Source organism: Protomyctophum parallelum, assembly GCF_964188405.1.
Source record: "Protomyctophum parallelum genome assembly, chromosome: 2".
Lineage (NCBI taxonomy): Eukaryota > Metazoa > Chordata > Actinopteri > Myctophiformes > Myctophidae > Protomyctophum > Protomyctophum parallelum.
The window spans coordinates 34,542,814-34,569,173 of record NC_139699.1 but is presented as its reverse complement, the minus strand read 5'-3'; the positions used below and the strand labels follow the sequence as shown (position 1 = coordinate 34,569,173).

Sequence of the window (26,360 nt, the reverse complement as noted above, 5' to 3'; positions counted from 1 at the left end):
TGGTCCAGTGGTCCGGGGACCACCAGATATAAGACCCTTATTTTATTTATTTATTTGACAGGGACAAAGCTCATTAATCAACATGTCAGTTTTCACCTCAATGTAAATGGACCAGAGTTAGACAAAGCTAAATTTCATCTGTAGTCCCTGGGCAGGCTCTTAAAAAATGAATGATAAAAGAAAGACAGTGTGTAGTGTACCAGCACACCATGCGTTGATGCCATGTGTGCATATGTGCAGGCACCCAACACTACGTCCATATGAAAACACAATAATAATACAGTACAATACAGGAACAGATCAACATGGTACAGGGGACAGAACAACTGCAAAGTGAAGTGAGAAATAACACCGGTGATGATGAATACTAAATAGAGCTGATAGTTACTCCAGATTACAGATTTGAATTGTTTTTAGCCACCTTTTCAGGTTGAATTTGAAGGTCAGATAGTTGGAAGTCTCTCTTACTTCTGTGGGGAGACTGTTCCAGTGATGGGAGGCTCTGACAGAGACTGTTCCAGTGATGGGAGGCTCTGACAGAGACTGTTCCAGTGATGGGAGGCTCTGACAGAGAAGACTGTTTTACCAAACACACTACGTCTGATTGGCACTTCACAGTCCCCTCTGGTAGTCGCCCTTGTTGCTCTGTCACCACTGTCCCTTCGATCTATGAACTGTTTCAGTGGTGGAGGTGCAAGTCCATTTAAGATCTTAAAACTTTATTAAGAATTAAAATATAAAAGGTATGCTACATTAAAAATATATAAGCTGTTACATTGTACAATGTGGCCCTCAGGGGCTCCTGGAAGCACTAAGCTGCATTGTACAATCAATGTGGCCCTTGGTGTTTCTAACTTTCTATCCTCTCATGATTGACCCCTGAACAGCTGGCAGCAGTAAACTGGGTTGACCAATGAGGCTCTTGGTCAGATTGTACAACCCAGATCTCCAGATTTAGCCTGACACTCAGAATTGTCATTTCATTTCCAGGAAATATGTTTTTCATGGTAGCAATTCAGGGCTGGAGCCGCCAGGCTACTCCAGATTGATAGTATAGTGAAAAGGTTCACTTTAACATTCTGCCCATTTGGGCTTTGCATGCTTTATCCTGTAGATGGTGACAAAGACCAATATGACCAGTACTGGGTGTAGTAGTTTATATTTTGGTCAATAAACATCTAAATAGAATAATGTATTTAGCAATAGGTGTAATTACCGGTATATTGTAGTTTACATTTTGTTGCTATTAAAAATATATTTGCTAGAACCATAAAAAGCGTCAAACACAGACAGATGTGGGTAACCATTTGAAGTGGTCAAGAGAAAATGTGTTCCAACTTCCCACCATATGATCCTGAAAGGTTGGTTTGCTGAAAAAAAGTCAGTCATGAAGAATACATTATTTTCGAAATGACCATTCATGCGTGTAACCCTTGGAGTATATATTAATACTATATATAATATATTCATATATACTCTAAGGTGTAACCAGGTCAGGGAAAGCATTTTTCCCTTCTTTCTTTTTAGAGGACATGCTCCAGAAAAGATCATTTTATAGTGAGAGTTGAAAAGGTCTATTTGAATGCACAACTTGACCAGAAAAAAGGTGCAAAAACTACAAACCATTTTATACAAAGTATAATGAAATGTATTAATATATCCTTTCGTTATTTCAGTATGATGAAATACCTACATTTTCTTTATTATTGTTTTTATTATACACAGAAAAATATTGGTTGTAAACACAATGCTTGACAAAGCTTGTCTTGCTGTGCGCATGTGATTTTCAAAAAGGACACCAAGGAAAGGACTCAAGAAAGAGTTATCCAAGTTTATTAATATTTTTTTTTAAACTAATATAAATCCCACAGAATATGATCCTGGTGCCATTAAGTCAACGAATGCATGGATACCTGCTTTAAGTACTGCATTCCAACACTCCATTCATAATGTTAGTCTATTTTCTTTTCTTTCTTTTTAATATTCAGAGTGGAAATACATGGCCTCAGCGCACGGTCATATTCACTGTTGCACTCCTATCTTTTCTCTCTTGTGCAAGTATATGCAAGTGAGTTAGTCAATAATATTAGTGTTATCTCTTCTCCAGCAGCAAAAAATGGAGACTGCTGCATAATTATAAACAGAGAGACAAAGGAGAGCGTGAATTAACAGATGATCTAATGAGAATAAACAGTAAATCATTGCCTCAAACTGAGCTTTGTATTTCCCTCTGAAAGAAACACAGCTAAAAGGATAAAGGAAGGAATAAAGTCAATGCCACTCGGTTTCCATTTGACACATTTTCCCAGGCAGTCAGAAACGGTTGGAGAACCCCTCCTTTTAGAAGCATCCCTCTGGCCTAGGCAGTCAGAAACGGTCCTAGTTTTAGAAGCATCCCTCTGGCCTAGGCAGTCAGAAACGGTCCTAGTTTTAGAAGCATCCCTCTGGCCTAGGCAGTCAGAAACGGTCCTAGTTTTAGAAGCATCCCTCTGGCCTAGGCAGTCAGAAACGGTCCTAGTTTTAGAAGCATCCCTCTGGCCTAGGCAGTCAGAAACGGTCCTAGTTTTAGAAGCATCCCTCTGGCCTAGGCAGTCAGAAACAGTCCTAGTTTTAGAAGCATCCCTCTGGCCTAGGCAGTCAGAAACGGTCCTAGTTTTAGAAGCATCCCTCTGGCCTAGGCAGTCAGAAACGGTCCTAGTTTTAGAAGCATCCCTCTGGCCTAGGCAGTCAGAAACGGTCCTAGTTTTAGAAGCATCCCTCTGGCCTATAGGCAGTCAGATACGGTCCTAGTTTTAGAAGCATCCCTCTGGCCTAGGCAGTCAGAAACAGTCCTAGTTTTAGAAGCATCCCTCTGGCCTATAGGCAGTCAGAAACGGTCCTAGTTTTAGAAGCATCCCTCTGGCCTAGGCAGTCAGAAACTGTCCTAGTTTTAGAAGCATCCCTCTGGCCTATAGGCAGTCAGAAACGGTCCTAGTTTTAGAAGCATCCCTCTGGCCTATAGGCAGTCAGAAACGGTCCTAGTTTTAGAAGCATCCCTCTGGCCTATAGGCAGTCAGAAACGGTCCTAGTTTTAGAAGCATCCCTCTGGCCTAGGCAGTCAGAAACGGTCCTAGTTTTAGAAGCATCCCTCTGGCCTAGGCAGTCAGAAACGGTCCTAGTTTTAGAAGCATCCCTCTGGCCTAGGCAGTCAGAATGACACTCTGTACCCATCTGTAGGGACGCATCTGAACAAAACGGACTAGACTTTCTCAGAACCTCAACAATCATCCAGTTGAAAAAGAACATTGTGACATTCAGTTTGTTCTTCTCTTAGAATACGTTAGACGACTTGCTAATGGTGTCGAGTCAAAATGAAGGTGCAGGGGGAGAGACGGGTGTCATGGTAGCAAAGCATGTGCATATTCTGGTGAGTGAGTTTATTTCCTCTAGAAATACTGGGTGTGTGCACTAATACAGCAGCTGATCTGTTGTTGACATGGTTATTTTTTTTTCCTAATCAGGAATGTTTTGATTTACTTAAAAAACATCTTTCACTAACAATCCACATCTTCTAAACATAAACTAATCAATACAATGATTGGTAAGATGAATCCTGCAATGTTTTGTTTTTTTTAAATGGAGGTTGACATTCTATTCCAGTAAAGCAAGGCATTAGGTATACAGAAATGCTTCTTTACCAGAGCAGCAATCCTCACCTGCAAGTTGTTAGGCCATGTTAAGCCCACATTATATGTGCAAAGAAATGCATTGCAAGGAAACATGCATAAAACAAAACCAAAGAAAATGACACTTGAGGAAACAATCAAAAGCTACATAAAAGCTTCATAAATACAATAAAAAATTTAAATCCTTAAAAGAGGCATTTCACCCAAAATACCAAAAAAGAAAACACGTTTTCCCCATTACCCTGAGTGCCATTTATACATCCAGATAGTTTTATGCGTGATTTGCTGAGGTTTGGCTATTTCTGCAGTTAAAGCTGCGATCCCTTCATTTTGTCTGTGCCCTCTGCCGATGTAGAGGTATTTATAACTACAATATAGATGACGGCCATATCGACTCCAACCGCTTCAAATAACTTTATTCACTTTGTCATCCATTTAGTCCTTCACAACACAAGGGCCTCAACGTCTCCATAGAAGAGCAGATGTGCTACTTGAACGGTATTTAACATATTATACTATTAATGATTATATTATAATCCCTGTAGGCATTTGTTCACCAGATTGTGATTAAAAGGATCTCATCGGTTTTGGGGTTATGACTAAATTCACATGACTATATTATGGGTGCCTGTTGGAATAATCAAACTTTGTTTGAGGTCATCTAATATCCAGACACCAAATAACAAAGTTATAGGATACAATTGACATTACATTCTTGTTAATTCTCAGGAAAGAAGAGCCATTTAATATCAATTTTACTTGATCAAGAGTTACCTGTTCCATTGTGAGATTAAAACACACAACCTTTATGTAATCTGTTTATTTGAATATCGATGATTGAAAATGACTAGGCGACATGAATGGTTGTATTAATTTCAATGTGCTTCATCAATTACAGCAGGCTAATGGATTAACAGATTACAGTACAGTGCAATTTTATAGCAAACAGCAATGAATTGTAGCTTAAAATTGTAGTCATCAGTCCAATTGATAACTAAATGCGTTGCCCAATCTATGTACATGTCACATAAAATCTAATTTGATACCCTTATAAAAACAGCATACTCTACCGTACAGATTGGTTAAAATAATATTTTATTCATTAAACGATTGAAGCTTTAAGTCAATAAGACTGTTGGCGAGCATAATTCAGCATAAAATACATCTCAATATAACTGTCCAAGACCAGGCCTGTGTATTAAACACCAGGTCATGATCTCTGATAGATGTTTTCAACTCAGAGTGCCACAAACAAAATGCCTGCATTGCGCTGCATTGTATTTGGGTGATGGCGGGAATCTCTGCAAATAACAAGAACACCATGTGGATGGATAGATAGACAGGGACCCCCAGTAAGAGGGAAAACATAATATTTTAATATCTCTTTGTATGTCGAGTGAAGTGCCCCTTCAACGGAGAATTCTAGCAGTTGTACTATGTGATAGCTGGCACTCTATAGGCTTGGTGCTTTTTTGTCAGGTGTTTTTTGCTTGTTTGTTTGTTTGTTATTTTCTCTTTTTTTCATTTTTTTTTCATTTTCTTATTAGAGCGGAGGAGCAGGTAATTCATGCCATCTTTGGTTGACTGAGAAAAAAAATAATATGATAAACGACAAAGAAAATGGAAACAAAAAGGTTGTTAGAAAAACAGCATCAACTTTCAGCAGACAACTGAGCCTCAATGTCCACTCTGCAGATTGGGCACTTCTTATTGGTGAGGAGCCACTGGTCCACACACAGCTGGTGGAACAGATGCATACATGGTAGGCGTCTGGTGTTGGGGAGAGAGGGGAGGAAAATAACATGGTTAAACACTTAACAACTTAAATACATACATGGTAGGCCTCTGGTGGTGAGGGAGAGAGGGGAGGAAAACAACAATTGAAATTGAACCGATTCTGACCTGAGATCAGATTCTAAAAATGTCTTCGATTTTTCAAAAAATAGCTAAAGCACAACATAATGCTAACACCAAAAGGGGTTCCCGCCCAAAATGGGTTAAACACTTGAACCAGACATAGGAGGATACCTAGAGCTCCATTTTACTCACCGCTAAAAAACCCTTATCCCTAAACTTCTTTGCCTTTTTTTTTTTTTTACTATTTTGCAAAACATTTTTGAATAGTTAAAACGGCCAGTCTACAAGCTCACAACGTGTCAATGTAGATTGGCTAGTCCAACTATTCCAAAATGTTTTTCAAAATAGTAAAAAAAAAAAGGCACTCCACTTAACTAGAGAAGAGTATAAATTCAGCCACCAGATGGCAGTGTTGGTTGCAAATGAGTTAAATCTGCAATCCACAAATTCCATGCCCCCTACCTGGGATTGGAACCCAGCTCCCCCTGAGTGTGAAACCTATTTTCTACAGAATCCCTGCTTGGCGAGGAGGGCAGATATGGCATAACGTAAGAGTAAGGAGACCGTTGCTGTGGCGCAGAACCCTCTTTTACGTGTTTTTTGTAATTTAATGCCCTACTCGTACTAGTGTAACATCAAAAGTAGGAGATCTGCAAACACGGTGTGAAGCGATGTGGTTTGAGCTTGTAGATCTGCTAGTTTTGGATCCTGAAAAGTAATAGTTTGGGATATATGAGGTTTCCACCCGACAGACGATATACTAGTTATATTATATATTATTGTATATGTTGTATTGTATTATAGTAGTGTATATATACTCTATATACTATATAATTTATAAAATTTTGGATTGCAGCTTTAACTCTTAAAGAGTTTATAATTGAATCCAAATAGACCCTTAAAGGGATAGTTGAGTTGTATGAAATACTTGCCATTAATATAGTGGTTGCAACTGTATTAATTGATTGCCCGAGTCCCGTGGTGGGGGTTCTGCTCTGGTTTTGGTGAAATATCAAGTAGTTCCGGTCATTTTGTTGGGGGCACTGGGGGCCACGCAGTAAAAGTAAAGTAATCCACAAAACTGACGTAATTTGTATTGTTGACCTATTTCTAAAATATTAGTGCAACTTTCGTTATTTTTTACCCCTCTATCACCCAGAACTATGTTTTTTGTGTCCATATCACTACGCCCAAAAAATAGTTCCATGTGATGGACGGGTCAAACGAAAGTCGCGCTAATATTTTAGAAATAGGTCAACAATACAAATTACGTTCGTTTTGTGGATTCATTTACATTTACTGCGTGGCCCCAGTGCCCCCCACAAGTTCAAAAAATCGGAACTATCCCTTTAACACACAGAATTTTAGAGTGCACTCGTATCATTTCAGAATATTGCTAAGCTAGGCTGATCTCTACAAATGGGCTCCTTGGGCAAAGACAAAATGCTTTGCTTTTACAGGCTAAGATTACTGCAAAGCCTCTTCTCTCTCACTGCTCTGTTACTGCTCTGCCTCTTCTCTCTCACTGCTCTGCCTCTTCTCTCACTGCTCTGTTACTGCTCTTCCTCTTCTCTCTCACTGCTCTGTTACTGCCCTGCCTCTTCTCTCTCACTGCTCTGTTACTGCCCTGCCTCTTCTCTCTCACTGCTCTGTTACTGCCCTGCCTCTTCTCTCTCACTGCTCTGTTACTGCAAAGCCTCTTCTCTCTCACTGCTCTGCCTCTTCTCTCTCACTGCTCTGTTACTGCTCTGCCTCTTCTCTCTCACTGCTCTGCCTCTTCTCTCTCACTGCTCTGTTACTGCTCTGCCTCTTCTCTCTCACTGCTCTGCCTCTTCTCTCTCACTGCTCTGTTACTGCAAAGCCTCTTCTCTCTCACTGCTCTGCCTCTTCTCTCTCACTGCTCTGTTACTGCAAAGCCTCTTCTCTCTCACTGCTCTGTTACTGCTCTGCCTCTTCTCTCTCACTGCTCTGTTACTGCAAAGCCTCTTCTCTCTCACTGCTCTGTTACTGCAAAGCCTCTTCTCTCTCACTGCTCTGCCTCTTCTCTCTCACTGCTCTGTTACTGCAAAGCCTCTTCTCTCTCACTGCTCTGTTACTGCTCTGCCTCTTCTCTCTCACTGCTCTGTTACTGCAAAGCCTCTTCTCTCTCACTGCTCTGTTACTGCAAAGCCTCTTCTCTCTCACTGCTCTGTTACTGCAAAGCCTCTTCTCTCTCACTGCTCTGTTACTGCTCTGCCTCTTCTCTCTCACTGCTCTGCCAGATTACTGCAAAGCCTCTTCTCTCTCACTGCTCTGCCTCTTCTCTCTCACTGCTCTGCCAGATTACTGCAAAGCCTCTTCTCTCTCACTGCTCTGCCTCTTCTCTCTCACTGCTCTGTTACTGCTCTGCCTCTTCTCTCTCACTGCTCTGTTACTGCAAAGCCTCTTCTCTCTCACTGCTCTGTTACTGCAAAGCCTCTTTTCTCTCACTGCTCTGCCTCTTCTCTCTCACTGCTCTGTTACTGCAAAGCCTCTTCTCTCTCACTGCTCTGTTACTGCTCTGCCTCTTCTCTCTCACTGCTCTGTTACTGCAAAGCCTCTTCTCTCTCACTGCTCTGCCTCTTCTCTCTCACTGCTCTGTTACTGCTCTGCCTCTTCTCTCTCACTGCTCTCTCACTGCTCTGCCTCTTCTCTCTCACTGCTCTGTTACTGCAAAGCATCTTCTCTTTCACTGCTCTGTTACTGCAAAGCCTCTTCTCTCTCACTGCTCTGTTACTGCAAAGCCTCTTCTCTCTCACTGCTCTGTTACGGCAAAGCTAGCCTCGATACCCAGGCTTTCATTTCGTCTGCGCGAAAGATGAAAGCCTGGAAAAAGCCGTGGGCTGAACCAGTCTAAAAGTGGGAGTCAACCCTTCCGGGTGGGCGTCGCTCTAAATGATGTGACGTAGCGCTGCACTAGGGGGGAGAGGAGGGGCCGGGGGTGACGGACAGATCGATGAGATCCAATCAGGGTGCGCGCTTTTCTGAGGCGCGACCCTCCCATCTAGGCCAGAAATGTCTCTGCTTAGGTCAGGCTACGGCAAAGCCTCTTCTCTCTCACTGCTCTGCCTCATCTCTCTCTCTCACTGCTCTGCCTCTTCTCTCTCACTGCTCTGCAAAGCCTCTTCTTTCTCACTGCTCTCTTACTGCAAAGCCTCTTCTCTCTCACTGCTCTGCCTCTTCTATCTCACTGCTCTGTTACTGCAAAGCCTCTTCTCTCTCACTGCTCTGCAAAGCCTCTTCTCTCTCACTGCTCTGCCTCTTCTCTTTCACTGCTCTGCCTCAAAGCCTCTTCTCTCTCACTGCTCTGTTACTGCCCTGCCTCTTCTCTCTCACTGCTCTGCCTCAAAGCCTCTTCTCTCTCACTGCTCTGTTACTGCAAAGCCTCTTCTCTCTCACTGCTCTGCCTCTTCTCTCTCACTGCTCTGCCTCTTCTCTCTCACTGCTCTGTTACTGCTCTGCCTCTTCTCTCTCACTGCTCTGTTACTGCTCCGCCTTTTCTCTCTCACTGCTCTGCCTTTTCTCTCTCACTGCTCTGTTACTGCAAAGCCTCTTCTCTCTCACTGCTCTGCCTCTTCTCTCTCACTGCTCTGCCTCTTCTCTCTCACTGCTCTGTTACTGCAAAGCCTCTTCTCTCTCACTGCTCTGTTACTGCAAAGCCTCTTCTCTCTCACTGCTCTGTTACTGCAAAGCCTCTTCTCTCTCACTGTTCTGTTACTGCAAAGCCTCTTCTCTCTCACTGCTGTTACTGCTCTGCCTCTTCTCTCTCACTGCTCTGTTACTGCAAAGCCTCTTCTCTCTCACTGCTCTGTTACTGCAAAGCCTCTTCTCTCTCACTGCTCTGCCTCTTCTCTCTCACTGCTCTGTTACTGCAAAGCCTCTTCTCTCTCACTGCTCTGTTACTGCTCTGCCTCTTCTCTCTCACTGCTCTGTTACTGCAAAGCCTCTTCTCTCTCACTGCTCTGCCAAAAACTGAGAGCTATTTCAAAACTCAGGGAAGCACCTTTTTCAAAAATAGCAGACCTACAAGCTCATAAAGAAAAGGGGATTTTATCCCCTTTTCTCTTCAATGTCTATATGGATGATTTATCCACGGAATTAAATGCTTGTGGTACAGGGTGTAGGGTTGGAAACCTGCTAATTAATCACCTCATGTACGCTGATTATTTGGTCATCTTTAGTCCTTATAGTGCTGGCCTTCAACAGCTGCTGAGTGCATGCTCACAATACGGTGCTGACTTTGATATCAAATATAATGCAAAAAAGAGCAAGATTATGATTGTCCGTAGCAGGGAAGACAGACATTTAACCTTTCCTGACTTTTATCTCTCTGGCTCTATCCTTAGTGTCTGCAGTGAGATTAAATATTTGGGCCACATCATCTCGGATGACCTCTCTGATGACAAGGATATATTTAGACAGCGTCGGATGCTGTATGCACAAGGAAACATGCTGTGTAGAAAATTTAGCATGTGCTCAGTACCAGTGAAGACCTCACTTTTTAAATCCTTCTGTACACCCCTGTACACCGCCCACCTGTGGTGCCGCTACAAGCAGGCCAGTATAAGACGATTGACAGTGGCATACAATGACTGTATGAGGCTGCTTCTGAGAGCTCCAAGAAGCTCCAGTGCAAGCCAAATGTTTGTCAGTGTTGGGGTTCCCACCTGCTCTGCTGTACTACGAAATCTTATGTACAAATTCATGTGTAGGGTATCTGAGTCAGTAAATGACATCATTAATGTCATCACTAACACTATACGTAGTTCTGTCAGGTTCTCCTCCAGACTATGGAACCATTGGCGAACTTGTCTGTATGTTCGAAACTGAATATGATTGAACTCTTTTTATTGTATATTTCTTTCTACTTTTTATTATTCTTTTTATCTATTGTGTTGTTGTACTGTACTGTGATATGGATTCCCCTGAGACTGCAATAAAGAATCAATCAATCAATCAATCAATCATAGCGCGCCACTCGGTTGCGCGCTATGAGCTTGTTGATCTGCAATTTTTCAATAGCTAAAGTACAACATACTGCTTAGTTGAAACACCCAAAGGGGTTCCCGTCCAGAATGGGTTAAAACAAAAAAAGGTTTGAGAACCACTGGTTTACCTGACGTCCTCCCCTTCTTCCAGTATGGACAGACAGATGGTACATTTCTCCTCTGTGTCTTCATCCGCCAACTCGTCTTCCTCCTCCTTACCAAGCTTTCTCTGTACATCAGAAGGAGTTGGGAGAAGATGGGAGGAGATGGGAGGAGGTGGGAGAAGATTGGAGAAGATGGGAGAAGTTTGTAGAAGATGGGAGGAGATGGGAGAAGATGGGAGGAGATGGGAGGAGATGGGAGAAGATGGGAGAAGATGGGAGGAGATGGGAGGAGATGGGAGAAGATGGGAGGAGATGGGAGGAGATGGGAGGAGATTGAAGGAGATGGGAGAAGATGGGAGGAGATGGGAGGAGATGGGAGAAGATTGAAGGAGATGGGAGAAGATGGGAGAAGATGGGAGGAGATGGGAGAAGATTGAAGGAGATGGGAGAAGATGGGAGAAGATGGGAGAAGATGGGAGGAGATGGGAGGAGATGGGAGAAGATGGGAGAAGATGGGAGAAGATGGGAGAAGTTTGTAGAAGATGGGAGAAGATGGGAGAAGATGGGAGGAGATGGGAGAAGATGGGAGAAGATGGGAGAAGATGGGAGAAGATGGGAGAAGATTGAAGGAGATGGGAGAGGATGGGAGAAGATGGGAGAAGATTGAAGGAGGTGGGAGAAGATGGGAGAAGATGGGAGAAGATGGGAGGAGATGGGAGAGGATGGGAGAAGATGGGAGAAGATGGGAGAGGATGGGAGAAGATTGGAGAAGATGGGAGAAGATGGGAGAAGATGGGAAGAGATGGGAGGAGATGGAAGAAGATCGGAGGAGATGGAAGAAGATGACACAGTGATCAAATGGCTGCGTTGCCTTAGTCAGCAGTCTCATTTAGCACTCATTACTTAATGGGGGAATAATAGTCAAACATATGTATGTATGTGTATGTATGTATGTATGTATATATATATATGTGTGTGTGTGTGTGTGTGTGTGTGTGTGTGTGTGTGTGTGTGTGTGTGTGTGTGTGTGTGTTCATATGTGTTGAACACTGTTTGAATGGAAACACAATGTGGTCTATAAAAGTGGGGTTACAATGTCCAAAACACACAATTGAAAATGAACATGTTATATTCCTTTATGGACAGAGAGAATGGATCATTTTGTCCTGGCAACAGAACAAGCTTCTGTCTGTCATCTCTAAAGGATAGAAGGTAAACGTTATGCTATTAGAGCCGAATTCCCTGGCCCCCCAAGTCTAACATCTACTGTATATGTGAGCAGAGACATGTTTCCAAATTGAATTTTTTCATTTATTTCTCACCGATTCTGTGGTTGCGTGCATATTTTTTCCAATAGATGCCCATGCTTCAGGGGTTAACTGATCGTCAATGTCTCTCTCAGTCTCCAACACCTTCTGTATTGGGCAGCAGGGTGTTAGATTGCTTATTTAGATACATTTGGAAAACTATGGAACCTTTCCCTAAAATTGTTAAATGCTGGTAACATCATCAGTCTTTTGAAACGAGCACAAAAGGTCCACTGTGCACTCTGTCCCAGAACAACTAACAGACATGCAAAACATATTTAACTATATCAGCAAATCTCCATAAAATGCAATGGCCATATAATTCACCTATGCAAACAGTTAGCTATCCACTCCACACATGCACACACAGACGTGCTCTTACCTTCTTGTACTTGTGTGGATAAGTGCACCTCTCTATGGTTCCCTGAGAGGCCCCTCGATTCACAGTTCCCAATCTCTCCTCTAAATGCAGAAGATCCTGAATAATGAAAGGAGATAAACAACGCAAACAGCCGTGAGCTCAGCTCTCTCTCACCTGGCTTTAGTTGTGCAGAGAAAGAAATGTGTCTAGTATAATGTGTGTGAATAATGAATATAAGAGTCTTTGCACATCTGTATGTGAAAGTCCCCCTTGAAATGAACCCAATTAAGGGCATTCTGTCACTCAATCTCAATCATTTTAAACTAAGCAAATTGAGTCCCATCCAAGTATACCGAGAAGTGGATCAACAGAAAAGGGACAGAGTTCTCACATTGTCAGTTAATTTGAAAGAGGACTCGATTCCATTTCTGGTCAACGTCAGCTTTGATGATTCTCAGTTCTCTTTCTGTTCACACTATTGTGCATTTTCAGGGCTGGCACAGCAGCCGATCCGTCTATCTACAGCAGCCGATCCGTCTATCACAGCAGCCGATCCGTCTATCTACAGCAGCCGATCCGTCTATCACAGCAGCCGATCCGTCTATCTACAGCAGCCGATCCGTCTATCTACAGCAGCCGATCCGTCTATCTACAGCAGCCGATCCGTCTATCTACAGCAGCCGATCCGTCTATCACAGCAGCCGATCCGTCTATCTACAGCAGCCGATCCGTCTATCTACAGCAGCCGATCCGTCTATCTACAGCAGCCGATCCGTCTATCTACAGCAGCCGATCCGTCTATCTACAGCAGCCGATCCATCTATCTACAGCAGCCGATCCGTCTATCTACAGCAGCCGATCCGCCTATCACAGCAGCCGATCCGTCTATCTACAGCAGCCGATCCGTCTATCTACAGCAGCCGATCCGTCTATCACAGCAGCCGATCCGCCTATCACAGCAGCCGATCCGTCTATCTACAGCAGCCGATCCGTCTATCACAGCAGCCGATCCGTCTATCACAGCAGCCGATCCGTCTATCACAGCAGCCGATCCGTCTATCTACAGCAGCCGATCCGTCTATCTACAGCAGCCGATCCGTCTATCTACAGCAGCCGATCCGTCTATCTACAGCAGCCGATCCGCCTATCTACAGCAGCCGATCCGTCTATCTACAGCAAGCCTAGATGGCTAAAAGACCATGGCAAAGTCAACCTGGAGCACATTGTGTTTGGCTAACCACAATGCAGAGCAGAACAGAGGACGTGAACTGTATTGCATTTTAGTTCAACGTTGATCTTTTTGTCTAGAATCTTACCTCATAAGTTCTTCCAAAGCCAGTCATTCTGGATGAGATGTACCGAATATGTGGGTAGGTCACTTCAGATATGCCAGTGTGCTGAGGGAGGATATACACAAAGATGAAGTTTACAAACTGCTGTATTGGAAATACATTTATATAATAATAATAATTCATAATTATGTCCTAGGATTTCTTCAGCAATCACCTTTGGAATTCAGTTGACTGATTATGATACAGCATAGCTTCCATTTTCTAAATGTCATCACTGGCTTTGATTTGTTTATGTTTTGGTCAAGAGGACAACATGACTGTCAGCTCAAGGTCATACTTCACACGCTCAAACACTGTCAACAGTACAGTATGTATGCAGTATGTATCAACATACAGTACGTACAGTATGCAGACTGTCTCAGGCTTCTGGATGTGTTACGTAGTTGCGTACACGCCCCAAATGCTTGATGAGTCTTCTATTAATTGCCAATGCATTATTCATACAACTCACCAAGCCACCCTTCAAATAACCGGATATAATATCGATATATCGCGATATACGTTATATCGTTACATGCCTAATATATATATATATATATATATACACACACATATATATGTGTGAACTGGTCTCACCATGAAGGGGATGGGGAAGTGGTGCAGTCGTGGGGGGGGATGGTAGTGGGGCAGGTGGGGGTGCAGGTGCCCTGAAGGGTACGGGGCCACAGCGTCGATGCCCAGCTCCCTGTTGAAGAAAACACACATTAAGACCATCTGTGTCACCTGAGCTTTAAACCACTTTAACCATTATTTTTAAACTTTAGCTATTGAAAAATAGCTCGTAGAGCTTGTAGATCTGCCATTTTTGGAAAAACAATCTTGAAAACGTGTACAAATCTTTGAATACATATTCTTGCACACGGCTAACGTTTTAGCTCAAATCTTTGCTTCTGGGAGGTCCCTGGAACAAAATTTCTTGAGATGTGATTCGGTGGTCAAATATACATATATAATTGTGGGGGTCCTTGTCATGATAAGGTTTGAGAACCACTGACATAGAAACATGTTTTTCTCTCAGAAAAGCACAGACACAGTCAGTCGTCACAGGAACAGCATGCTTACATGTACCACGGGTATGTAGAACTAGGGCCAGCTATTTAAAGGACCACTTCACCACTTTGCAACCTATCTTCAGATAATAGATCCTCACTAATAATCATGAAAAAAAATGGTGCAATTTGTTTCTACTCGGTCTGTGTCTCATAGGAGGGCTGTGGGCAGGTCAGAAACCGTCTTCCAGTGACATCATCGATGGGGAATGCAAGCAAATAGAAACTGCAGGCTTTCTAGTCCTGAAAAGGTGCAATGCGAAAATGGAAGGCATCGTTCTCACGATAATGAAAATCGAAATATTTTTGTAAAAAAATCTTGTTAAAAAAAAAGAATCTGCCTAACGATGATGTCACTGGAAGACGGTTTCTAAACTGCCCACAGCCGTCCTATGAGACACGGACTGAGTAGGAAAAGAAGTGCCATTTTTTCATGATTGTTAGCGAGGACCTATTATATGAAGATAGGTTGAAAAGTGGTGAAGTGGTCCTTTAAAGCAGAAATAGTTAATATTTTCCCACTTTTACAGTAGGATAATGACATGCCCAGACTAGGGAGGAGTGGTCAGTGGTACTGAACAGGCTGTCCTCTGCTCCGGCTGACGAGGGTTAGGGGTTAGGGTTAGGAACCAGTACCAGTGGGTTAGGGTTAGTACTGACCAGGCTGTCCTCCGCTCCGGCTGACAAGGGTTAGGGGTTAGGGGGTTAGGGTTAGAACCAGTACTGACCAGGCTGTCCTCTGCTCCGGCTGACGAGGGTTAGGGGGTTAGGGTTAGAACCAGTACTGACCAGGCTGTCCTCTGCTCCGGCTGACGAGGGTTAGGGTTAGGGGTTAGGGTTAGAACCAGTACTGACCAGGCTGTCCTCTGCTCCGGCTGACGAGGGTTAGGGTTAGGGGGTTAGGGTTAGAACCAGTACTGACCAGGCTGTCCTCTGCTCCGGCTGACGAGGGTTAGGGTTAGGGGTTAGGGTTAGAACCAGTACTGACCAGGCTGTCCTCCGCTCCGGCTGACGAGGGTTAGGGTTAGGGGTTAGGGTTAGGAACCAGTACTGACCAGGCTGTCCTCTGCTCCGGCTGACGAGGGTTAGGGTTAGGGGTTAGGGTTAGAACCAGTACTGACCAGGCTGTCCTCTGCTCCGGCTGACGAGGGTTAGGGTTAAGGGGGTTAGGGTTAGAACCAGTACTGACCAGGCTGTCCTCTGCTCCGGCTGACGAGGGTTAGGGTTAGGGGTTAGGGTTAGGAACCAGTACTGACCAGGCTGTCCTCTGCTCCGGCTGACGAGGGTGGGACGACATGGTCTGAGGCACGTGGATGTGGTGTCCGTGTCCATAGTTGGGGTGCATTCTGTGGGGGTGTGGAGGCGGGCGCTCATGAGCTCGTCTGCAACACACAGTTAACCTGTTAAAACTGGAACAGCATCCACATCGTTTTAGACTCTGAAACAGCTCTCAAAGTCCCTTTTTAGCACATAAACCAACGCAACAAAAGCTGATTGAGCTGCATGAGTGTTTCCTGATGCCCCGGTGGGGTGATGTCATGTCAGAACTCACGTGGGGTGATGTCATGTCAGAACTCACGTGGGGTGATGTCATGTCAGAACTCACGTGGGGTGATGTCATGTCAGAACCCAGTGGGGTGATGTCATGTCAGAACTCACGTGGGGTCATGTCAGAACTCACGTGGGGTCATGTCAGAACTCACGTGGGGTGATGTCATGTCAGAACTCACGTGGGGTGATGTCATGTCAGAACTCACGTGGGGTGATGTCATGTCAGAACTCACGTGGGGTGATGTCATGTCAGAACTCACGTGGGGTGCTGCATCATCCGGCGTCTCTGGACCTCCATCCTCTGCAGCATCTCGTGCTGGTGCAGCCGCTGCACCGAGGCCCCCAGGGCCGGCATGTGGTGCGGCAGCGCCCCCTGGTGGTCCGCCAGCGGGGCTCCGGTGACGCCCGACAGGTGATGGGCGGGCAGGGGCCCCGGGGGAGGGGCCGGGGGCACGCCGGCGTGGCCCCCCGCCACCCCGGGGTGGGAGGGCAGGGGCGTGTGGAAGGGGTGCACGGCGTGCGGGAGGACGTAGTCGCTCTGCGGCGGGGGCTGGGGGGGGGGCTGGGGCGGGGGGTTCCCGTGGGAGTGGGGGCAGGAGGAGGAGGGCTGGTGGTGCAGAGAGCGCGCTAGGTGGCCGTCTGAGGAGAGGAGAGAGAGAACATGGAAGAGGTTGGTTGGTCTCCGGCAGCATTCCATCCAAGACAACAATTAAGCAATATTACACGAGAGGGTGTTAAGGGGTTAGCGTGATTATTGCCACGACAGTGATGCGGTCAGGAACGAGACGAAGTCGAGTTCCGCAAGAATCACTGAAGTGGCCCACACCCCCGTTAACAGTTACCCTTAAAACTAAGAATAGAAAAGAAAAACTAAAGAATCGCTGAAAGAATATATATATATATATATATAGGGTACTCACAGGAGGAGGGGCCTATACACTTACAGGAGGAGGGGCCTATATAGTCACAGGAGGAGGGGCCTATATACTCACAGGAGGAGGGGCCTATATACTTACAGGAGGAGGGGCCTATATACTTACAGGAGGAGGGGCCTATATAGTCACAGGAGGAGGGGCCTATATACTCACAGGAGGAGGAGGGGCCTATATACTCACAGGAGGAGGAGGGGCCTATATACTCACAGGAGGAGGAGGGGCCTATATACTCACAGGAGGAGGGGCCTATATACTCACAGGAGGAGGAGGGGCCTATATACTCACAGGAGGAGGGGCCTATATACTCACAGGAGGAGGAGGGGCCTATATACTCACAGGAGGAGGGGCCTATATACTCACAGGAGGAGGAGGGGCCTATATACTCACAGGAGGAGGGGCCTATATACTCACAGGAGGAGGAGGGGCCTATATACTCACAGGAGGAGGAGGGGCCTATATACTCACAGGAGGAGGAGGGGCCTATATACTCACAGGAGGAGGGGCCTATATACTCACAGGAGGAGGAGGGGCCTATATACTCACAGGAGGAGGGGCCTATATACTCACAGGAGGAGGGGCCTATATACTCACAGGAGGAGGGGCCTATATACTCACAGGAGGAGGAGGGGCCTATATACTCACAGGAGGAGGAGGGGCCTATATACTCACAGGAGGAGGGGCCTATATACTCACAGGAGGAGGGGCCTATATACTCACAGGAGGAGGGGCCTATATACTCACAGGAGGAGGGGCCTATATACTTACAGGAGGAGGGGCCTATATACTCACAGGAGGAGGAGGGGCCTATATACTCACAGGAGGAGGAGGGGCCTATATACTCACAGGAGGAGGAGGGGCCTATATACTCACAGGAGGAGGGGCCTATATACTCACAGGAGGAGGGGCCTATATACTCACAGGAGGAGGAGGGGCCTATATACTCACAGGAGGAGGAGGGGCCTATATACTCACAGGAGGAGGAGGGGCCTATATACTCACAGGAGGAGGGGCCTATATACTCACAGGAGGAGGAGGGGCCTATATACTCACAGGAGGAGGAGGGGCCTATATACTCACAGGAGGAGGGGCCTATATACTCACAGGAGGAGGAGGGGCCTATATACTCACAGGAGGAGGAGGGGCCTATATACTCACAGGAGGAGGGGCCTATATACTCACAGGAGGAGGAGGGGCCTATATACTCACAGGAGGAGGAGGGGCCTATATACTCACAGGAGGAGGAGGGGCCTATATACTCACAGGAGGAGGGGCCTATATACTCACAGGAGGAGGGGCCTATATACTCACAGGAGGAGGAGGGGCCTATATACTCACAGGAGGAGGGGCCTATATACTCACAGGAGGAGGGGCCTATATACTCACAGGAGGGGCCTATATACTCACAGGAGGAGGGGCCTATATACTCACAGGAGGAGGAGGGGCCTATATACTCACAGGAGGAGGAGGGGCCTATATACTCACAGGAGGAGGGGCCTATATACTCACAGGAGGAGGGGCCTATATACTCACAGGAGGAGGAGGGGCCTATATACTCACAGGAGGGGTGCATGTAGTGTCTACAGGAGGACAGCTGAGGCTGAGGCTGAGGCTGAGCCACCATGGCCGAGCTGAAGGAGTCCACCACCACGGCGGGCTGGCTCTGCCCGGGCGCGGCCTGCTGGTTCTGCTGGTTCTGGGAGCCGTAGGAGGGAGGAGGCCGCGCGGTGGAGCCGGGGCAGCACGGGTCGAAGGCCGACGTGCTGGTGTGGAAGCCGGCGGCGTTCCCACCGCCGCCCCGCACGCTGCTGTTGCTCAGGTCCACGGGCAGGGTCTGCTGTAGAGAGGAGAGGAGAGCACAGGGTCATTCAACCAGGGTCTGCTGGAGAGAGGAGAGGAGAGGAGAGCACAGGGTCATTCAACCAGGGTCTGCTGGAGAGAGGAGAGGAGAGCACAGGGTCATTCAACCAGGGTCTGCTGGAGAGAGGAGAGGGTCATTCAACCAGGGTCTGCTGTAGAGAGGAGAGGGTCATTCAACCAGGGTCTGCTGGAGAGAGGAGAGGAGAGGGTCATTCAACCAGGGTCTGCTGTAGAGAGGAGAGGAGAGGGTCATTCAACCAGGGTCTGCTGGAGAGAGGAGAGGAGAGGGTCATTCAACCAGGGTCTGCTGTAGAGAGGAGAGGAGAGCACAGGGTCATTCAACCAGGGTCTGCTGTAGAGAGGAGAGGAGAGCACAGGGTCATTCAACCAGGGTCTGCTGTAGAGAGGAGAGGAGAGGACAGGGTCATTCAACCAGGGTCTGCTGTAGAGAGGAGAGGACAGGGTCATTCAACCAGGGTCCTGGGTCGGGGACCACCAATGGTCCTTGAGGGAAGTTCCAGCCCAGGCCTGGTCCCCAGCTAAATGCCAAATGGACCCTCATAGAGAGAAACCGAAAAAGGCTTAAAGGACAACTTTAGTTTTTTTCAACCAAGGTTCATGTTGGATGTTGTTATTAGAGAAAGTAAAAGGTGAGTGTACTTTTTTTTTTTTCATTTGCTGATTTCTTTCGTTTTAGGTATTTTAGCTGTTTTTGACAGGGGGGCGGGGGCATTCGAGCATGGGTCTAAATATGTATTTCGTTGCCAAATACTACTATTTACTATAGTCCTACTAGACCCCAAGAAATTACATCTGGCCACAAAAGATCACGGGATCTACTGAATGTGTCAAACTGACATATTGAGCCGATGACACAGTGTGGCTTCCCCCCAGTAGGCTACCTTCACATTCAGTAGATCCTGTGATTGGCTGGGAAAAGTGCGTACGGCGCAAAGTAACCACAGTATACCGCTAATCAACTTACAAATTATATATACATATACATAGTATATGTATAACTAGCTCTCAATGATGACGTAAGAAATATGTGGATTAAAGGACCCAATGCCAGAGTGTAATTGGTTTTCGATGGTGACGTAATGACGATATGTTTTAGTGTTGGGAGGATTAAAGGTAATGCTCCTGTGTATACATGTATGTAATCTGGCAACACTGCCGTATCAGGCACAATTTGCTGGGACGGTGCATACGCATCAAAAGTGACAGTTTATAACGGTCTAAAGTACTTGCGTGCTCTGCTTGCACACTAGTTGGCCATTTATGGTAGTTATTATTATTATTATTATTATTATTATAGGCTGTATTACCTGGTCATGGTACATAGACTGTATTACCTGGTCATGGTACATAGACTGTATTACCTGGTCATGGTACATAGACTGTATTACCTGGTCGTGGTACATAGACTATTACCTGGTCGTGGTACATAGACTATTACCTGGTCATGGTACATAGACTGTATTACCTGGTCATGGTACATAGACTGTATTACCTGGTCATGGTACATAGACTGTATTACCTGGTCGTGGTACATAGACTGTATTACCTGGTCGTGGTACATAGACTATTACCTGGTCGTGGTACATAGACTGTATTACCTGGCCGTGGTACATAGACTGTATTACCTGGTCGTGGTACATAGACTGTATTACCTGGCCGTGGTACATAGACTGTATTACCTGGTCGTGGTACTGGGCCGTGCTGCCGCCGGTACCGGTACCGCCGGTGCTGCTGACCCCGGCAGCGGGCAGCGCCGTGGGCCGCTCCACCGTGACGGGGCAGCTGGGCTCGGGGAAGGGGATGGCGGAGCCGGCGGGCTGGGGGGTCGGGTGGTGGAGGTGGTGGAGGAAGTGGTGAGCGCTGCTGTGACCGTGGCCGTGGCTGTGGCTGTGCTGGGAGCCGCCGGTCTGTTTAATCAAACAGAAACTATATATATATATATCCACAATTGATTTTCATGGAGTTTGCATGTTCTCCCAGTGTCCCCTAGGGTAGGTACCCTCACAAAAAACATGCAGTAATCCTGGTCTCTAAACTGCCTCCCCCTGGCCAGCCCGGGCGCCTGATGGAGGGGAAAGGAACGGCTCTCTATACTCTATACTGCCTCCCCCTGGCCAGCCTGATGGAGGGGAAAGGAACTGGTTGGAATAACGTGTTCCTTCCACGCGCTACGTCCAACCAGGGAAACTCCCTACAATTGATTTTCATGAAGACTAATCGATTACATCTTAATCGATTTACATCTTAATTTTACCTTTTATCGTCGTTGACATAAAAGGAAGAAATACAAAAAACTAGGGATGTCCCGATATACTTTTTTCGCTTCCGATCCGAAGCGACAATTTCTGTGTTAGCCGATACCGAATACCGATACCAGTGTCGTGATCTCATGTTGTGTTTATAGCTATCTAGCTATATATCTGGTGTTGTGTTTATAGCTATCTAGCTATTATCTGGTGTTGTGTTTATAGCTATCTAGCTATTATCTAGTGTTGTGTTTATAGCTATCTAGCTATATATCTCGTGTTGTGTTTATAGCTATCTAGCTATATATCTGGTGTTGTGTTTATAGCTATCTAGCTATATATCTGGTGTTGTGTTTATAGCTATCTAGCTATTATCTAGTGTTGTGTTTATAGCTATCTAGCTATATATCTGGTGTTGTGTTTATAGCTATCTAGCTATATATCTGGTGTTGTGTTTATAGCTATCTAGCTATATATCTGGTGTTGTGTTTATAGCCATCTAGCTATTATCTAGTGTTGTGTTTATAGCTATCTAGCTATATATCTCATGTTGTGTTTATAGCTATTTAACTATATATCTCATGTTGTGTTTATAGCTATATATATATATATATATATCTCTCGTGTTGTGTTTATAGCAGACTCCTCACTCATATGTGCACTTGCAGTTTAGGGCAACTCCATAGCAAACTCCACATGCCCCAACATTTTATTTACCTGCCATAGTATCAACCCCTTACCCCTGTGTGGGATCGCTGGTTAGACTGGCATAGTATCAACCCCTTACCCCTGTGTGGGATTGGTGGTTAGACTGGCATAGTGTCAACCCCTTCCTTACCCCTGTGTGGGACCTGTGGTTAGACTGGCATAGTGTCAACCCTTTACCCCTGTGTGGGATCACTGGTTAGACTGGCATAGTGTCAACCCCTTCCTTACCCATGTGTGGGACCTGTGGTTAGACTGGCATAGTGTCAACCCTTTACCCCTGTGTGGGATCACTGGTTAGACTGGCATAGTGTCAACCTCTTACCCCTGTGTGGGAATCACTGGTTAGACTGGCATAGTGTCGACCCCTTACCCCTGTGTGGGATCGGTGGTTAGACTGGCATAGTGTCAACCCCTTACACCTGTGTGGGATCTGTGGTTAGACTGGCATAGTGTCGAACCCTTACCGCTGTGTGGGATCGGTGGTTAGACTGGCATAGTGTCAACCCCTTACCCCTGTGTGGGATCGGTGGTTAGACTGGCATAGTGTCGACCCCTTACCCCTGTGTGGGATCGGTGGTTAGACTGGCATAGTGTCAACCCCTTACCCCTGTGTGGGACCTGTGGTTAGACTGGCATAGTGTCGACCCCTTACCCCTGTGTGGGATCTGTGGTTAGACTGGCATATTCAGCGATACCGATATGACCCGATATGACAAATAAGGGCAGATCCGATACTTTTCCCGATACAGAAGTATACAGAAGATAGACAGAGTAATTAAAGAATGGACAGAGTAATTAATGGACAGAGTAATTAAAGAATGGACAGAGTAATTAATTAATGGACAGAGTAATTAATGGACAGAGTAATTAAAGAATGGACAGAGTAATTGGATAGTTGCAGCCATTACCTGCAAGCAGCTGGAGTGTGAGTGGCTCAGGGACAGGTGAGGGGCGGGGCCTCCGCAGGGGGAGGGGCCTCCGCATGGAGAGTGCTGCTGGCAACAGGAGGGCAGTCTGGGCATGGCCGTGGCTCCGCCCCCTCCAGCTGCACTGGACAAACCTCGCCTGCTATCGTCTGGAGAATGAGATGATAATTATTATTATTATTATCATCTGGTGGATGAGATGATAAATATTATTATTATCATCATCTGGTGAATGAGATGAAACAGCAAGTTAAAATATGACAAATCACAAGGGAAAAAAACGTGTTTTCCGCGTTAATGAACGATTATACTACACTACAGCGTAACGTCAGAGCATGTGAGCGGAGCGGCCGATAATTCCGCTCTTCGCTCTCGACGGCTTTTGTTACGCTCGCTCCGCGGTGCAAACATCCCTTTGCCCACCCGTGGTGCCGGGCCTGCTTGGGAGTCAATGATTGATGTAAACTGCTAGCCAAGCTTGCACAGCGCCGTGCCGTGTGCACTGAGCGGCTCGGAGCGGCTCGGAGTGGAGGACAGTTCTCGCTCCGGAAGTCAATCTGACCCATTTAAAAACCCGCTCCGCGCTAACGTCAAAATCCCCCCGCTCCGCTCCGCTCACATGCTCTGCGTAACGTACAGTACATACTACACTACACGTAAATTAACCTACTTGATCATACTATACTACAGCGTAACGTACATACTACACTACAGCGTAAATTAACCTACTTGATCATACTATACTACAGCGTAACGTACATACTACACTACAGCGTAAATTAACCTACTTGATCATACTATACTACAGCGTAACGTACATACTACACTACAGCGTAAATTAACCTACTTGATCATACTATACTACAGCGTAACGTACATACTACACTACAGCGTAAATTAACCTACTTGATCATACTATACTACAGCGTAACGTACATACTACACTACAGCGTAAATTAACCTACTTGATCATGTCGTGGACATTTAGAGATAAACATTAAAAAATACTCCAAGTTACAGTTTGGTGCTGTTCGGCTGTTTGTTTATGATGTCACTGTCCCATTTGGTGAATGCCTTGAGGCTATATGTTGGGGGTTGTTTGTGTGGGATATAAAAGCTGTCGCCTTTTACTTTCTTGTGAGACTCAGACTGGGATTCCATACATGAACAGGTCATGTGTCTTGTCTCCTTACTCGAGTAAAATCCTTATACTCCATAACTCTGAATTCTTGTGTTGCCTCATTATTCATTATTATGAATTGTCTTTTGAGCATATGTCCCACAGATTCCTTTACAATCATACTATACTACAGCGTAACGTACACACTACACTACAGTGTAAATTAACCTACTTGATCATACTAAAACTCTGATGCTGGCATTCAAAGCAACCAAAGGCATGGCTCCCCCATATCTTGCAAGTATGATCGAACCCTACAAACCCTCCCGCGCACTCAGATCAGCCAACACAGGGAAGCTGGAAGTACCCTCACTAAAAACGCTCCACACGTCCCAAACTCTTCTCCCTTCTGGCTCCAAAACTGTGGAATGCACTTCCCATTGCAGTCAGAACTGCAGCGTCACTCCCAATCTTCCGCCGTAGTCTGAAAACCCACCTTTTCAGACTCCATCATGGCCCATAGCACTTACCCCACCCCCCTTAGATAGCATTTCTGTAGACTTAGATAGCATTTGATACAGACTTATAGCATGTTATGTAGACAGCACTATAATTGCATTGTATGTGTCATAGCACGTCATAATCCATATGTATAGCATAGTGGTATGTATAGTTTATATGTATAGTTTCATTATATAGATATTCCACTGTTACTTTCTTAGCTTACGCATGTTTCATGATAAATGTTTTTATGTGATGTATTCCCATGCTTTTTTGTTCTTGCTTAATGTAAGTCGCTCTGGATTAAGAGCGTCTAAAGTTTAAGATTATTAAGATTGTACTATACTACAGCGTAACGTACATTCCACACTACGCGTAAATGAGAGCCGTGGCTCATCTGCTCTGAGATGAGCCATGGCACCGCTGCGGCCTGCTTTGGGCCTTACCATCGGTGGCGGTGCGGGCGGAGCCGTTGGACCCGTGGTGAGCGTGGTGATGATGCGTGCTGTCGGGGGCGGAGCCTGAGCAGCTAGTGGAAGGCCCCGCGGCGTCGTTGAGCTCTGAGGTAGAGGCATGGTGGGACGAGGACGAGGACGATGACCTGACCGTCTGGGCGTGGTGGTGGTGGTGGTGGACGCCGCCCGAGGTGGTCGGAACCACGGAGAGGTCTGGGGGAGGAGAGGGAGAAGAAGTTAACCCTAACCCTAACCCGAGGTGGTCGGCACCACGGAGAGGTCTGGGGGAGGGGAGGGAGAAGAAGTTAACCCTAACCCTAACCCGAGGTGGTCGGAACCACGGAGAGGTCTGGGGGAGGGGAGGGAGAAGAAGTTAACCCTAACCCTAACCTGAGGTGGTCGGAACCATGGAGAGGTCTGGGGGAGGAGAGGGAGAAGAAGTTAACCCTAACCCTAACCCGAGGTGGTCGGAACCATGGAGAGGTCTGGGGGAGGAGAGGGAGAAGAAGTTAACCCTAACCCTAACCCGAGGTGGTCGGCACCACGGAGAGGTCTGGGGGAGGAGAGGGAGAAGAAGTTAACCCTAACCCTAACCCGAGGTGGTCGGAACCATGGAGAGGTCTGGGGGAGGAGAGGGAGAAGAAGTTAACCCTAACCCTAACCCGAGGTGGTCGGCACCACGGAGAGGTCTGGGGGAGGAGAGGGAGAAGAAGTTAACCCTAACCCTAACCCGAGGTGGTCGGAACCATGGAGAGGTCTGGGGGAGGAGAGGGAGAAGAAGTTAACCCTAACCCTAACCCGAGGTGGTCGGCACCACGGAGAGGTCTGGGGGAGGGGAGGGAGAAGAAGTTAACCCTAACCCTAACCCGAGGTGGTCGGAACCATGGAGAGGTCTGGGGGAGGAGAGGGAGAAGAAGTTAACCCTAACCCTAACCTGAGGTGGTCGGAACCACGGAGAGGTCTGGGGGAGGAGAGGGAGAAGAAGTTAACCCTAACCCTAACCCGAGGTGGTCGGAACCATGGAGAGGTCTGGGGGAGGAGAGGGAGAAGAAGTTAACCCTAACCCTAACCTGAGGTGGTCGGAACCATGGAGAGGTCTGGGGGAGGAGAGGGAGAAGAAGTTAACCCTAACCCTAACCCGAGGTGGTCGGCACCACGGAGAGGTCTGGGGGAGGAGAGGGAGAAGAAGTTAACCCTAACCCTAACCCGAGGTGGTCGGAACCATGGAGAGGTCTGGGGGAGGAGAGGGAGAAGAAGTTAACCCTAACCCTAACCCGAGGTGGTCGGAACCATGGAGAGGTCTGGGGGAGGGGAGGGAGAAGAAGTTAACCCTAACCCT

General features: G+C 46.4%; 1 protein-coding gene across 7 annotated transcripts in view; it reads right to left on the bottom strand.

The window, feature by feature from the left end:
- Positions 1-1,817: 1,817 nt before the first annotated feature.
- Positions 1,818-26,360, bottom strand: part of rnf111 (ring finger protein 111) — a 55,529-nt gene continuing 30,986 nt past the window's right edge. For 3 of the 7 annotated variants that reach the window (XM_083760115.1, XM_083760117.1, XM_083760116.1), the window contains 12 exons: positions 25,013-25,234; positions 22,928-23,094; positions 20,745-20,972; positions 18,745-19,021; positions 16,513-16,891; positions 15,958-16,083; positions 14,229-14,337; positions 13,617-13,697; positions 12,322-12,417; positions 11,955-12,047; positions 10,657-10,757; positions 2,978-5,435 (listed from right to left, as the gene is read on the bottom strand). In XM_083760115.1, the coding sequence (XP_083616241.1) occupies positions 5,318-5,435; positions 10,657-10,757; positions 11,955-12,047; positions 12,322-12,417; positions 13,617-13,697; positions 14,229-14,337; positions 15,958-16,083; positions 16,513-16,891; positions 18,745-19,021; positions 20,745-20,972; positions 22,928-23,094; positions 25,013-25,234 (1,997 nt within the window). In that variant the 3' untranslated portion in view covers positions 2,978-5,317. Of the gene's footprint in view, positions 2,380-2,977; positions 5,436-10,656; positions 10,758-11,954; positions 12,048-12,321; positions 12,418-13,616; positions 13,698-14,228; positions 14,338-15,957; positions 16,084-16,512; positions 16,892-18,744; positions 19,022-20,744; positions 20,973-22,927; positions 23,095-25,012; positions 25,235-26,360 lie in introns of those variants that run through there. The other 4 variants (XR_014568969.1, XR_014568970.1, XM_083760118.1 and 1 more) reach the window with 4 other exon arrangements.